General features: G+C 36.4%; 1 protein-coding gene across 8 annotated transcripts in view; it reads left to right on the forward strand.

Annotated features, from left to right (window-relative positions):
- The window catches only part of PKP4 (plakophilin 4), a 292,898-nt gene that overhangs the window by 174,746 nt on the left and 101,930 nt on the right, over positions 1-16,222 (forward strand). For all 8 annotated transcript variants that reach the window (XM_049773094.1, XM_049773098.1, XM_049773095.1 and 5 more), the window contains one exon: positions 14,849-14,883. In XM_049773094.1, coding sequence (XP_049629051.1) covers positions 14,849-14,883 — 35 coding nt within the window. The remainder of the gene's footprint in view (positions 1-14,848; positions 14,884-16,222) is intronic.

Raw genomic sequence — 16,222 nt, forward strand, 5'->3', positions numbered from 1 at the left:
GGTTGTCTTGATTGGTGAATTCACATGATTCTGGTCAAAAAGTGACTGTGTTTTCATTTATTTGTTTAAATTTCTTCTTCTTCTTCTTCTTCTTTTTTTTTTTTAATTTTAAGCCACGCTTGTTGGGTTTCCTCCTGGCTCTTTCCTCAAGGATCACTCCTGGTAGTGATTGAGAAACCATAATCAATGCCATGATTCAAACCTAAATAAGTTGCTTATAAGGCATATACCTTAACTGTATGTTCTTAATTTATCTTTTAAAATCTTTTTGTGCTTTATTTTATTGTTTTGCTTACTTTTTGGTTATTAGGCTATGCCTAACAGTGTCCAGTGATTCTTGTTCTTTTCTGGTGGTTTTCAAAAGACCTATTGTGGTGCTGGAAATCAAAGGACATGCTATATTGCTATGCATGTCCTTTAGCCTGTTTAACTATCCCTTTAAACTCTCACATATATTTATAATCAATAGATTCCACCCTTGTTCTCTATTTTGATATTTTGATAGTTGTTTTCCTTTTTTCTTTTACATATTTTGATTCTACATTACTATTTATCACCTGCTGAAGGTGTTATGATCTTTTGTTATTTTATTTTCCTCTGAAAGGATTTCTTTTTAATATTTTTTATAGTATAAAATTGCTGGTAGTAAATTCCATTTGTTTTTGTTAATCATGAAAAATCTATTTGCCCATTATATTGGAATGACTATTATGTAGTATTGAATTATTTTTGAATGGAATTTTTTTTTACTTTAAGAATTGTGAAAAAATACCATTTTATTCTTTTGTAGCATTTAGAGATTCTGTAGACTTAAAGAAATGATTACACTGACAAGTTACCACGACAATGATAATGATTGAGAGAAATAGAATGCCTCTCCCAAAGACAGGCAGGAGGTGGGAGAGGAGAGAAAAGACATTGGTTGTGGGAAAGTTACGCTGGTGAAGGGGGGTGTATATAGTCTATGATTGAAACCCAACTACAAACATTTTTTGTAATCATGGAGCTCAAATAAAGAATTTATTTTTTTTAAATAGAAATTCTGTTAAGAAATATGATTGAATCTTGAGGAAAAAAAGATTTTTCTTCAAGCAGTCTTGACTTTCAACAACATGTTATATCTTGGGATTTTCCATTTTGCATTTAGAGGGTTAGGTGTTCTACAGTTAGATCTTAAATTTGGGCAGCTTTCAGCTATTATTTATATGAAGAGGTTCACTGCGTTCTTTTTTCTCTTGACCTTCTGGTGAATCCGTAATTTTATGTTTCTTCTTTCAGAGTTTGATATTTTTCAAAGGATATCTGGATTTTTATCTTACATATTTTAACCTCATTCAGCTAAGCCAGTTTGTTTCTGGAAGTTTATCTTTAGCTTCATTTATCCTTTCCTCTTCAGTAATGGGACCATTTTATTTGCTTTTCATGTAAGTTTTTTGGATTTTTGTTTATTTGAGGGCCATATCCCCATGGTACTCAAGGGCCAATTTGGCTGTGCATTGGACCCATCCATATTCGGTGTCGCAATGATTTTAAATAGTTACAGTCACAACTTCTTGCAAGGTAAATGCTTTAACTTTCTTGTTTTCTCTCTGGTCCTCCATGGAAGTTTTTCATTTCATTCTTTCTTTTTATACCCAGTAGCTCTGGAATTTTATTGCATCAGTGACTCTGGTAAAGAACTCTTATACCTTTATTTTGTTGTCTTTATTTTATTGAAATTTTATTCTGTGCTGATGTATATTTGATATGTCTTGATGTATCTTGTTTTCTTCATGATAGTTAATATAAATTTATTATCAGTTAGTCTTCTATTTTTGATTCCTTAAGATTGATTTATGAGGAAAATTTGGCCTTTTTTGACTTCTGCATCATTTTTCCAATAGGTATTTTAAGTCTCATTTTGGAGATCTGTTTTGATTTTTAGGACCCTTGGTATTTGGGAATTGAGGAATAGATCAGTCCAGGTATTGCTACATTTACAGCTCTTGGTGATGAGAACTGCTTTGTATAAACTTAAAAAGTTATTTGTTGTCCACTTTTCTTATGTGGACAGGCCCTTTTATTTCTGAATTCAATATTCACAGGCCCAGATCTCTCTTCTAATAATACCAATTATCTGGCAAGTATAAGCTGCCTTGGCAACTTAGTATAGAGACAGTCTTCCTTGAATTTCCAAGGGAGAGCTAAGGGAGAAACCTTAGCCTGCCACACTATTTATCTATTATCTCACTAGAGTTCAGTGTCTAATTGCAGCACCCAGCTCTAGGCAGCCACATGAATCTGCCTCCTCAGTGAAATTCCCTGTAGATTTGAAGGCTAGTGAATCTACAAATTCTTGCCAGTGGTTTTGCTCTGAAGGTTTGAAGGGAGTCAACTATGTTTGCTAAATTTGTGAGTTTATGTATAGTCAGAGAACTCAACTGCTGACAGCTGTATAGATTCTTCTTTCCTATTTTAAGAAACACACTAGATTTGAGAGACCTGCATCCCCCACAAAATCCTAATTCTTTCCTTGTTTGGAAATCAATCTGCACATTTATGGGGCTTATATTGCTGAACACTAGCTGGAAAACCAAGTTTTGTAGTCTGAGAGTATTGTCACTTATTTCTGAAAATGACCTCCCTATATTATTGGCTAAGAAATTGGTGGTGGTGGTGGTGGGGGATTTAGACATCTGTACTGTGACTCCTGGATCTTCACAGTAGTTGGTTTGTATTTTATACTACCTTAATTTTCTGGTTTGGCTACAGCATTTTTTCTTCTCCTTCAATACCAAGGTATTTTGTTTTGATCACTCAAAAAATTCACCAAATGTCCACTGTTGATGAACTGATGCGAGATCTGTTTGTTTTAAGAGTTTTTTAAACTGACACAATCAATTCAAACAAGTTTGGCCAGTTGTTGTATCTCTTACTAGAGATTTGCCAATATAATAACAGCTAAGGATGCAAATAGAAAGGCAGAATCCTCCCTTGAACTGCTTCCTGCCAGTGCCACCTTTATCTACCAGTGAAAGATTTTAATGTTTGATTTATTTCTAAGAAAGAGGGTATATTTTATGGCTTTATTTAAAAAAATTTTAGGGGCTGGAGAGATAGCATGGAGATAAGGTATTTACCTTGTATGCAGAAGGATGGTGGTTCGAATCCCAGCCTCCCATATGGTCTCCCGAGCCTGCCGGGGGTGATTTCTGAGCGCAGAGCCAGGAGTAGCCCCTGAGCGCTGCCAAATTATTTTTTTAATATTCTTACTGCTTTCTTGACAGTTTGATGTTTAGAATGGTAAAAATAAAAGCATATTTTTCCCATGGACACAAATAATTTGTAATAAGGTTATTTATTTCTAAACTTATTTGGGGGCCAGAGTGACAGCACAGCAGCTAGGGTGTTTGCCTTGCTAGCATCTGACCCAGGGTCCATCTCCATCATCCAGTGTAGTCCCCAAGCCTGTGAGGAGTGATTTCTTAGTGCAGAGCCAGGAGTAACCCCTAAACACCTAAACACGGTGTAGCTTCCAAAGAAAAACAAACAAAAATCAAAACACCTAACTTTGCAGGGCCAGATTGATTTACAATGGGTAGGGCACTTTCTTTGCCTGTGGCCAATCCAGGTTTGATTCCCAGCATCCCAAATGGTCCTTCAAACCCACCAAGAATGATTCATTAGTGCAGAGCTAGCAACAGCCCTTGAGCAATGCAAACAACAACTAAAAATTCTTACTCTTTGCTTATATAGCATCCTCAATTATGGCCATATAGTTAGAAAAGCTAATCTAGTGTTATATTTTGCCATTTTACTTTTTGTTTTGTTTTTGTTTTTGGGTCACACCCAGCAATGCTCAGGGGTTATTCCTGGCTCTGCCCTCAGAAATCACCCCCAGCAGGCTCGGGGGACTATATGGGATGCCGGGATTTGAATCAGCGACCTTCTGCATGTAAAGCAAACGCATTACCGCAGTGCTATCTCTCCAGCCCCCATTTTACTTATTTTGATCTCAGTTGCTTAAACTCTTCTAAATGTCTACAGAAATATTAGAAACCCTTTTATTCTGTTTTGTACTCTTTCTTTTAGAACACCTATTGTGGGATGAGCTCAAACAGAAGCCGTGCATCTTGTATAATTTATGGGGATACCAGAGGGAACTGTTTGTCTGATTTTTGTCTAGTACTACATCCATTTTTATCTTCCCCTTCCCATATGGTCTTCTGGATCTTTTATTCATAGATTCAAAGGACTAACACAAAATGCTTTTGTCAAAGAATATTTAACATCTAAAATACGTTCACCTCTAGTCCCTATGAAAATTACTTAAATTGTTAAAAAGGGCTAATCTAGTATTTCCTGCCTTTGATGTTTTGTTATACATCAAATTTCTTATTTTCTCAGGTGACTGGTATTGATATTTTTATATATCTTACTCTTGCTCATTTGGTGGAGTTATAAGGGCCCAGAAGTATGGAAGAGTAATATAAGAGGAAGTCAAATGAAGGGTTGAGTATAAAAATAAATATGTATATGCATTTATAGCCAGTGATGAGGACAAAATAGTCCACTATAGTCACTATACATATACATATTACTCTAAGTGTATTAGCAACCAATAAAGTCTAAGACTGCATTTCTCTACCACATTTTATTGTTCTTGATGTTTGTTTATTTTTCTAAAATAAAAATGTAAAAGTATATTCTGAGAACCTGGTCATGATTTTAAGAGAAGCACCAGGGGCCGGGTAGGTGGCGCTGGAGGTAAGGTGTCTGCCTTGCAAGCGCTAGCCAAGGAAGGACCGCGGTTCGATCCCCCGGCGTCCCATATGGTCCCCCCAAGCCAGGGGCGATTTCTGAGTGCATAGCCAGGAGTAACCCCTGAGCGTCAAATGGGTGTGGCCCAAAAACCAAAAAAAAAAAAAAAAAGAGAAGCACCAAGGAGAAAATATATATGATTCAAACTGTATGTCTTTAGCAGTCCATGAATTTCATGAACTGTCAAGCCAGACTTCCTATAGTGATATTGTATGTTCTTTTTTGGTTGGTTGGTTGGTTGGTGTTTTTTGGGTGGTGGAGTGAGAGAGTTAGAATTTGGACATTATTTGGGATCAGACACAATATCTCTGATTGCAGTACCACAGCTTCAACTTCTTTGCTCCTTCTGTTGGTGACACAGGTGACTGGGTGCTAATGGATTGGCTCATAATCCATACTCATAGATAGGCATTTGCTGATGAATAGGAGCAGCTGCATACTACATACATATATCATCATCTTTTATTCAAGTGTTTTTTCTTTTGCAAACTTCAGTAACACCCTCTGATAATATTGAAATGAGATCCTTTTACTTATTTAATTTAAGCTTTGCCTAGTTAATTGTAGGTATAGGTTATTTTTAGGGGCAGTCTGAAGTTGTGATATTCCATAACAATCTTAATGGGAAAAATGCAACTGTATGCTTGTTTCTAATGATTTCACTTCTCCTAATGGTTAGGGTTTTGAAGCTAGTCATTGGAAGAAATGGAAAGAATGGCTATCTAGACATAAAACAATGAAGTATGTGATACAAGTTTAAGTGGTTCTTTCTCAGAGAGAAAAAAAAGGAAATTAATTTTCATTCAATAGAAAATTGTTCAGGGTCTGAAACTATAATGTGAAAAATCATGGATCTGAGAAAAGAGGTTTGGGTTTTGTTGATGTTGTGAGTTAATAGTAGATATATTTGGAAAAGGCTCTCAAAAATGTGACTGAATATCCTTGAGTACTGTTACTAAGAAATTATTATTGTCTGTGTGTTTGAGATTTTTTTAAACATGGGTCCTCAGAGAATGTTTAGGATGATAATGTACTTAGTTATAATAGCTGTTTGCTTTTCCAACTCCTTACCCTGCTTAGCCAAGCAAGGCAGTTCCACCTTCATTATCTATTGTCAGATTGGCCTTTCTATCTTTGACTTAACTGAAATAGCCTGTCTTGGGAAGAGTAATTGTAATATATTGTGTAATTTTGTGTAGCTGTTCTAGTGGTTTGGGCAGTAGGACATACTCCATTTAATAGAAAAGATGTACTTTGTAGTTAATCCTTATCTAAATAAAAATTAAGAGATAATACTGGTTTCCCAAACATAGGAAAGATAAGACTAGATATTGATATGCAATGTGAGTTCTCAGAGCATCAGAAGACATTAGAAAATATTCAGGTTTTTTTTTTTTTATTTGTTTTATGTTTTTGGGTCACACCTGGCAGCGCTCAGGATTTACTCCTGGCTCTATGCTCAGAAATCGCTCCTGGCAGGCTCGGGAGACCATATGGGATGCCGGGATACAAACCTCTGTCCTTCTGCGGGCAATGCAAATATCTTACCTCCATGCTATTTCTCTAGCCCCAAATCTTCAATTCTTTCTCAGCCTTTTAGAACTCACTTCTTATATGTAATTAGAGACACAAAAATATGTTTGAGCACATTCTTTCTGTTTGTTTTGGTTTGGGGGCCATGTCCAGTAGTGCTCAGGGGCTATTCCAGCTTCTGCAATTGGGGGTCACTCCTGGTAGACTTATGGGACCATTTGAATGCTAGAGATAGAATCTGGGTCAAACTGCATGCAAGACAAATGCTCTACCTGCTATACAATCGCTCCAGTCCCACAAAAACATTCTTGTATAAAACTCATGGAAAACTAAAATGTGACCTTTTTTCGGTGTATTTGTTCAGTTCTAGATCTTCCACATGCATTCTATTTACTTACTGTCCTTCTCAAGCATAAATTCAAAAGCGCTCAGGAAACCTAAAACACAAATGGAATTATATCTACCTAAGAAGTCCAAAGAAGCTACTGGAATATCTTACAATGCTTCAAGTAAAACAAAAGTTTTAAATGTACTAATTAAAAAGAGAGGCAAACATTTATACAATAAAAGATTTAAAGTAATTTATCTCCATATTATTGAAGGTTTGCTTTAGGAATTATAACTAATTGTAATATAAAAATTGGGTGTTCAGGACCAGAGAGATAGTAGTACAAAGGTTAAGATGTTTGGCTAACTTGCAGCTGTGTTCACAATCCTTGTTGAATCCCGACACTGCATATCATTTTCTGAGCACTGCCAAGAGTGACCTGAGTACTACTGAGTATGTCACCCACCCTCATTCCCAGAAACAAGACGTAATTAAATGTTCAGCAATATGTAGTACTACTCATTTATGGGAAATTGTTTTAGGTTCATCATGGAATACTCAAAATATTAAGACTAAAAGTTTAGAATTGTTAGTAGTTATTTTATCATATTTCTGTGAGGGAGAGTCAGGGAGCCTAGCATAATAAGAAATGTGAAATGACCTGGGGACTTTGGGTTAAATACGTGAAACAGCATATCTAAGAGGGTTTTGAAGCAGTTGATTAAAAATCAATCATCATTAAGACTGGAAAGATAGTTCAGTGTCATGCACCCAAATCAGGTTTGATCTCTAACACCACATATAATCCCTGAGTAACCCCAGGTGTGGCCCAAAAACCATCACTACTAAGAACAACAATCTTGAAAGCCTCCAAAATACAAAGTAGTTACAATACATATCCATTGCCAAAAAACTGAAAACAACTTTCTTTTATCGTATTTACTTTCTACCTTGCAAATCAGTAGAATAGTAAAGTGTTGATTTATTACAGAATAAAACGTCTAATGTCCACGTGTTTCTGCACGGCATAGTGATCTATAGATGCAGGGTAGTAGCAGCAGAGAAATAATTCATGAGTAATCAGTTAAAGTTTCATTGGAGTAAGCCAGCTTTATTCCAAGGCCCTATCCTCCACATGCTTTTTTCCTCACATGGCTTATATGCTAAGCTTATTCCAAACAGCTTCCTCTCTGCTGCTTCTCCTCTGGCTCTCTGATTCTTTCTCCCCTCTCTCTTCCCCCAGCTCCTTTTCTTTATCCTCTAAATTCCCCACCCACCAGGTTGGGAGGTGGCCCTGTGATCCAAGTGTGATTAACATTTCAACAGAAAGCACAAAGCAGTGGAGAGGTGGCACAATGTTTTGGCATCTGCCGTGCATACAGCTGACACAGGACAGACTAAGGTTCAATCCCTGGACTCCCATATGGTCCCCCAAGCCAGGAACAGTTTTTGAGTGCATAGTCAGGAGAAACCTCTGAATGTCACTGAATGTGGCCCAAAATTAAAAAAAAATTTTTTTTCAACAGAAAGCCTAGGGCTTTGGGGGAGGGAGACCTTACAGTAAAGGTCTTCAATAACTGACTAAAAAGTTAAAAGATAATTTTTAATTAACAAACCAAATTAAAAATGACACAGTAATCAATTTATAAAGAAAGGAAAATATAGAGTTTGGAATTAATTTCAAGGTACTAGCTTCATCTGTAAAGTGAAGCCAGCAATGTATAAAAGCCCTTTTTAAGATTATGTTTGCATTAATAAACATGATCAGTTATTTTGTTCACCTGTTAATTTCCTCTCTGTCCTGTAAAGGAAGTATATCTAAGAGTTATTTTTTTTTTTTTTTTTTTGGTTTTTGGGCCACACCCATTTGACGCTCAGGGGTTACTCCTGGCTATGTGCTCAGAAATCGCCCCTGTCTTGGGGGGACCATATGGGACGCCGGGGGATCGAACCGTGATCCATTCCTTGGTAGAGCTTACAAGGCAGACACCTTATCTCTAGCGCCACCTTCCCGGCCCCTCTAAGAGTTATTTTTAAAATATTGTGAAACAATATGTAATATTGAATAATTAAATTATGCAAAATTGAGATATTTTAAACAATCATTTCAAGAAATTATATTAATTCAATGGAAAGAGCTATCATGTTTACTTACGTGTGTAGAGTATCGTGTTAAGGATCTCCCTCTAGCTTTTTCACCCCTTTCTGATCTACTTAATATTAGTTGGATTGGATAGTATCAGGACACAGACTTTGCCCTCACAACACCATAATCTATTGGGTAGTGGAAACAAACTGGTAAAATAAAAATACTGTGATTAGAGTGCCAGAAAGTTAAATGACATATTGAGTATGTTCATCACATAACAGAGGAAGTGGTAATGAGACACTCATTGTGTTTGCAGTGTGATTGGTAGTTGCCAAGAGAACAGTTGAGTTTGTGTCATCTGTACCTTGAGCCATGTCCACGCTCTATTCATAAAACCATTTCTGGAATAATTCATACCAGTGATTTCTCATAAAACTGAACTTATTTTTATTACTTTTTTTGAACCACTAATGATGATTTAAGTATTCAAGTATATGTGGTTTGTTCCAATTTGTTCTTTCAGAGCTGGAGACATAGTACAGGGCTGTGGTTACTATTTGGCCAATCCTGAGTCATTCCTATCCCTGAGCACTTCCAGGTGTGAATCACAAAACTCCGGAATGTCCTTACTGTAGTTACTATTTTTTTTTAAATAGCACAAAAAAAAAATAGCAGATTGTTCATGTTTCTATCTCATATTGAGATTTAAACTTGAATTAAGTTCTCTTTTCTTTTCTTTTCTTTCTTTTTTTTTTTTTTTTGGTTTTTGGTTTTTGGGTCACACCCGGCTGCACTCAGGGGTTATTCCTGGCTCTATGCTCAGAAATGGTCCCTGCCAGGCACAGGGGACATATGGGATGCCGGGATTCGAACCACCATCCTTCTGCCTGAAAGGTAAACGCCTTACCTCCATGCTATCTCTTCGGCCCCTAAGTTCTCTTTTCAAAAGAAGAATGATTCTTCGATTCTGTCCTAGTTCATTGTGCATTATATGAGGCTCAAGATAGTAACAATTACTAAGATAGAGCTCCAACTTTAAAGAAGTTGAGGAAAGTGGCTGGGGAAAGTTACCATTTGGCTTCATGTAATTCCCATCACTTTCTTCTCTCCTGTTTCTGTAGCTCGTTGTGTCTACTTAGTCTCACATCAGACACATTTCGATTGAGAGGAGGTCTGGTAAAAACTCGATTGAGTAAACCATTTTTTGAAAAAAATACTTTTGAAAAAAAAAATACTTTTGGCATCTTGAGAGATTTATGTGTGATGGATAAGGTACTTGCCTTACAAGTATCTGAGCCAGATTCAGTCTCTGGCAGGCACCTCCAAGTCTTCCGGGTGATCCTTGAGCACAGTCACAGGTTAGCCCTGAGCACAATTCAGTATGGCCCAGAAACCAAAACATACAAATAAATATTTCTACTACAGAGTGATGGCAAATAAAGGCAAATCATTAGTGTTCACCAACATGAATATATGACATGTATTGTTTCAGAGTTCCTTCATGTTCCATTCTGTTACCTGTATACTTTTAGAAGAGTTTTCAAACTTTGTAACTCCACATTCTATCTCTCCAAAAGTGTTGGAGGCATGAAATAGGTGAGGCAACTGAATTTAGTTATAAGTGCCTAGGAATGGGGATTTGCTTGGAAAATAATAATCCAGCTCAAAGGAGAGGTGCGAATGAAATTTTGATCTTTCTGGTAGAAGAGATAGATTAAAAAAGGTAAAATGAGTGTGTGCTGCCACTTGCAGACTGCCTTAAGTTCTAGAGGGACAGTAAGTAAGCAGGGCATTATCATGAAAGTTACAGACTATTGTCAAGAAAAAAATATAAAATGAATGCATGTTCTTCAGTTCAAGTGAGTTCATGTTAATGATTAAATAGGTATTAGTTAGGGGAACATTTTTTCTGATTCATAATATGGAAAAATAATAAAAGCTAATAAAAAGTTGTTTGTGCCTCTGTTTAGATCTGTGAATGAAAATAATTTATTTTTTATAATTATCTTTATTTAAACACCGTGATTACAAATATGGAATGAAAATAATTTGATTTTATAAGTTATAGAAGTTTTCTGAGGAGGCCATACTCACCTGTGTTTAGGGCTAACTCCTGGCTCATGGTTTAGAGGTCTAATATGATTTGATCAGATATAAGGTAAGTGCCTTATCTGGTGCCTTAGATACGTTCATTGTATTGCTGTGGGCTTGCACTTAGAGACCATGAAGCACTAATGATTAGGCCTAATCCACATGCAAAATTAAAAACCATAAGCATGAGCCTGTAGTGCCTCCTGATTTTAATTGATGTCCACTGTCATCAAATTCATTAATGTATTTTATTGTAGAAAGTTGTTGGTAATTAACTTACTAGAACTGTGAATGTTTCCCCATCAAAACATCTTTAAAGATTCACTAACTGTATTTTAAAATGTGTTTTGCATTGCCTCAGAAGCTCCTGGAACATATCGTAAGAAGGAAAGTGAAAGGGGATGGGTTGGATTTATTTGAGGGCATTGTCACTGGAGACACATTGCTTTCATTCTCTAGTCATTCAATAAAAGTTGAAAAACTATTTCTTTTATTTTGTTGTTTTTGTTTGTTTGTTTGTTTGTTTGTTTGTTTTTGGGCCACACCCGGCAGTGCTTAGGGGTTACTCCTGGCTATCTGCTCAGAAATAGCTCCTGGCAGGCAAGGGGGACTATATGGGATGCCGGGATTCGAACCAACCACCTTAGGTCCTGGATCGGCTGCTTGCAAGGCAAACGCTGCTGTACTATCTCTCCAGCCCCGAAAACTATTTCTTAAATCAGTCACAAGTGGAAGAAGGAGGGAATGAAACTGTTCTAACATAGAGTAAGGCCTAACTTTTTATATAAAGTATGGTTTTTGTGGCCCCAAGGACAGTTGGACATGTCAGAGTGACCAAATAAATAATATTGTATAATTGAATAATGTAATTATTAGCCTTTTAATTCCAGGATAGTGAATAATTTGAGAATTATAGTGCAGCAAAAGAAAACATTGTTCTGAAAACATAATGACTAGCTGTTACATAAAATTGTACAATTAGTTTGAAAGATTATTGGAGTAAATATGGTCTTCAAAATATACTGTGGTGGGGCTGTACAGCAGGTAGAGAGCTTGCTTGGAATTTTTTCCTGGCATCATATGGGTCTCCCAAGTATAACTAAGGTAACCTTGGGTATTTTCACACCTTGCGGCACAAGCCCTGAGGTCCAAAATTACTTGCCTGACTCTTCTGCTTGGTTGGCAGAGAATTGCAAGGGCTTCAGGCTTCTTTGAGCCAATATATATAAAATTATTTGTTTGGGGGGGGGACAGAGAGATAGCATGGAGGAATGGCATTTGTCTTGCATGCAGAAGGACGGTGGTTCGAATCCCAGCATCTCATATGGTCTCCTGAGACTGCCAGGAGTGATTTCTGAGTATAGAGCCAGGAGTAAGCCCTGAGAGCTGCCAAGTATGACCCACCTAACCCCCCAAAAAACGTGTGTGTGTGTGTGTGTGTGTGTGTGTGTCTGTCTGTCTGTGTCTGTCTGTGTCTGTGTCCGTGTCTGTGTGTTTGTGTACACATATATACATGTATATACATATACATGCCATGGAACTTTTTATTACCTTTAAGGCACCAATATGATCCTACTTTTCTTATAATTTTTGTTAGCTGAAATTGAAAAGAGCACACCATTTTAACAAGTAAGACATGTTAAAGTGCTTTCACTTAGAAATGCATTATTATACTTTGATGAGCAAAGATGGTCTCTATGTACATGAGTCTACTAAAATTTCTTACCTAGGGTGAAAGAAAGTAAGTTAACTAGATTCAGGGGCCAGGGAAATCTCAAATGTCTGGAGTTCACATGCTGTATGCAAGAATTCCAAATTCTATTATCAGCACCACATGGTTCCCCAGTGGCATTGCAGTGTTCCCCAAACACTCCCCCTGCACCCAAAGAAAATTGACTCATTTGTACAAAGTAATAAGTGTCCAATTTCAGGATAAAAATATTGGGGGGCCTGGAGAGATAGAACAGCAGTAGGGCATTTGCCTTGAACATAGCCTATCCAGGATGGACGGTGGTTTAATCCCTAGCATCCCATATGGTCCCCTGAGTCTTCCAGGAGTGATTTCTGAGCACAGAGCCAGGAGTAACCCCTGAGCACCGCCGGGTGTGACCCAAAAACAACAAGCAAAAAAAAAATTTTTTTTTGTCAAGGTGTTTCATCTGAGTCTTTTAAGTTTCAAACTCGAAAGATAAAAAAGTTCATGTTATTACCCAAAGAAATATATGTATCAAACATTTCTGAATGCCAGTTTGATTTGCCATGTATTCTCATATTGACATTAAATACAAACATTTTGATAAGAACGCAGTTGAGTAATCATGGGGCTTAGAAAATTAATTTAGATAATGGGATTGAGTAACAAAAACAATCTAGAGAAATTGAAATCAGTGTAGGGAAACACTCTGAAGCCATGAGGAATGTGACAGTTGAACCTTCAAGAGAAAGAAAAATGTGCCCTTACTGGTATTTAACCAAATTTTCACCTTTTTCCTCTTCATCTGTCCTTTTTGAAATCAGTTAGCATTGCACCTGATAAATGAATTTCTGTGGAGTGCTGAAGATTATTATTCACTGATTTTCTCTATTCATTGTGAGCTTCCCTCCTGCTTGCATCTAACCCATGGTCCTGAAAAGGTAGCTGCCCTGCCTGAGGAAGAAAAGGCAAATCACACATAACAATGAAGTCAAGAAATTCTTACTTAGGGTTTCTAACAAGCGTTTGAAACTGCTGAAAAACTTGGAGAACTGTAAGAGATTAACAAGAAGCATAATCTTAGAAAAAGAAGGATTTCTTCCTTAGACTTTTATATTAAGTTTGGTTTCCTTAAGCCAAAAGTCACACCATATATATAATGATATATTTATATACACCATAGTTCTCTATGCAGATTTTTTCTGATTAAAAATACAAATATTTAAAAAGAAAAATATTTTGGTCATATCTCAGAGAAATAACACTGCTTACCTTTTTATATTGTATGAAAGCATTTAATCATATGTGAGCACATATGTGTACCTGTGTTTAATTTGGAATTATGGGATCTTATCTGGTTTCCTGAATAGGGCAACATTAGAAAACCTAACTTTGGCATAAGGTTGTACTGAGTTTGAATCCCAACTCTCCCAATTGCTCAGACTTTACCAGTCTCTCACTCCATTTTCTTAGCTCTCCCTGTGTCTGTCTCTTTTTTTGTTGTTGTTGATTGAATTTTGGAAGTAAAATTTCTGGTGCAGGGGTGCATTAACTTTTATATCCATTATTGAATTTATAACCTCCTTTGAAAAGTAAATAAATATATTTTTTATTTTCTTTGGTGTAGAGATTGCAGGTATACTTTTAATATTTATCATCAGTAGCTGTATAGTATGTCAGAAAAGTGCCATGAATATTATTCTTAGTTTTGCTATTTTGGTTTATTGTATAGACTTGCTTAATCCAATAAGAATATTTTTTGGTCTCAAATTAAAATGAAAGATTAAATGCTTGGGGCCTGTGTAGTAACATGGTGGAAAGGGTGTTTGCCTTGCACGTGGCCAACCAGGTTCAATTCCCTGAATCACATATTGCCCCCAGCAGTTTCAGGAATGACTTTTGTGCACAGAGCTAACCCTTGAACACTGCTGGATGTAGCAAAAATAAGAAAGATTAAATGCTTCCTTTTTTTTGTTTTGTTTTGTTTTGTTTTTGTTTTTGGATCACACGCGGCATCGCTCATGGGTTACTCTGGCTCTATACTCAGAAATCGCTCCTGGCCGGCTCCGGGGACCATATGGGATGCCGGGATTTGAACCACCGTCCTTCTGCATGAAAGGCAAATGCCTTACCTCCATGCTATCTCTCTCTGGCCCCGATTTAATGCTTCTAAAAGTTCTTTGTGTTACAATAATTTTAAAGTTTGATGTTTTAATACTTTTATATAATTCAGTGTGAAATTAAATATGTATATGTAATACAGTTATATTTTATGACAAAGGAAGTAAATACTTTATTTTTCTCCTTTTTATAGCTCAACTGAGAAGTCCTTTCCTTGGAGATCAACAGGTATGAGTTTTTATCATATAAAAACATTTCTTTCTCACACAACAAAGAGTTTCTTACCCCTACTCTCATAAGTGATTTCAGTGAAATAAACCGAAGTCTTTTTTTTTTTTTTTTTTTTTTTTTGTGGTTTTTGGGTCACACCCGGCAGTGCTCAGGGGTTACTCCTGGCTCCATGCTCAGAAATTGCTCCTGGCAGGCACGGGGGACCATATGGGACGCTGGGATTCGAACCGATGACCTCTTGCATGAAAGGCAAGCGCCTTACCTCCATGCTATCTCTCCAGCCCCATAAACCGAAGTCTTTACATCGTGATAATAATGAGCAATTTGATTTAAAGTAGTTTTTAATACTCTTATTTTAACATCATTTAATAACTTTAAATATATCAAGTTTAAAAAGTAAACCCCAGGACACCATTTCTCAAATCCTAATTCTTTGATTTCTCTTAATTAATATGATGTCCTCTAGGTGCATCCATATTGTCAGAAATAACAGGACTTTTAAAAATTACTGACTAGCATATCATTGTATGTATTATTATTTTTTTTTTTTCAAAAAATAAATTGGTCCATTCACATGAACACACAGGTCGTTTCCAAGCCTTGGCTTGGAAATTGAGCTGCAATAAACATAAGATGTAGGTATTTTTTTTAAATTGATACTTTAATATTCTTTAGAATTACTGGATTCTGTGATTGCTCTAATTTAACTCTTTGAAGAGCCTTCTTATTGTTTTCCATGACTGAACCAATTTAAATTCTCACCATAATTAAGAAAAGACTTTCTTCTTTTCCAACACTTGCCTTTGTGAGAGTAACTGTTCTGTCAGATCTGGAGTTAATGTTAATACTACATTGTTATTTGGTTTGCATGTCCTTGATGATTAATGACATAGAGCAACTTTTCTATTACTTGCTAGCCACCTCTACAAAAGTCTGCAAAGGTGACTTACGAACAAAAAGACAGACTTTCTTTGTACTTTAAAAATTAGACCATGTTTTCTACAGAATTGTATGGATTCTTTTAGAAGTCTTGGGTATTAACAACTTTTCAGATATATGATTTACAAATATTTCTTTAGCATTAACTTTATTATATTTGAGGTACCTAGTAGTCTGTGATTACTATGTGAAACCACGAAATGGATTCTCTAATCCATGTGGTCCCAGAACAAATGATAAGATAGAGAGAGATGAGAGATATTACTGAAATTTAGTGTAATGGCAAAAACACAGCATTTAGAGCTGATAGACACACATGTATCAGTGCTTTATCATGTGGCTCAGGTAGATGACCAAGAGTATTATAGGTAAGTAATCAATTATCAAGACTACAAGA

The sequence above is a fragment of the Suncus etruscus genome, chromosome 5, assembly GCF_024139225.1.
Source record: "Suncus etruscus isolate mSunEtr1 chromosome 5, mSunEtr1.pri.cur, whole genome shotgun sequence".
NCBI classification, from domain to species: Eukaryota; Metazoa; Chordata; class Mammalia; order Eulipotyphla; family Soricidae; genus Suncus; species Suncus etruscus.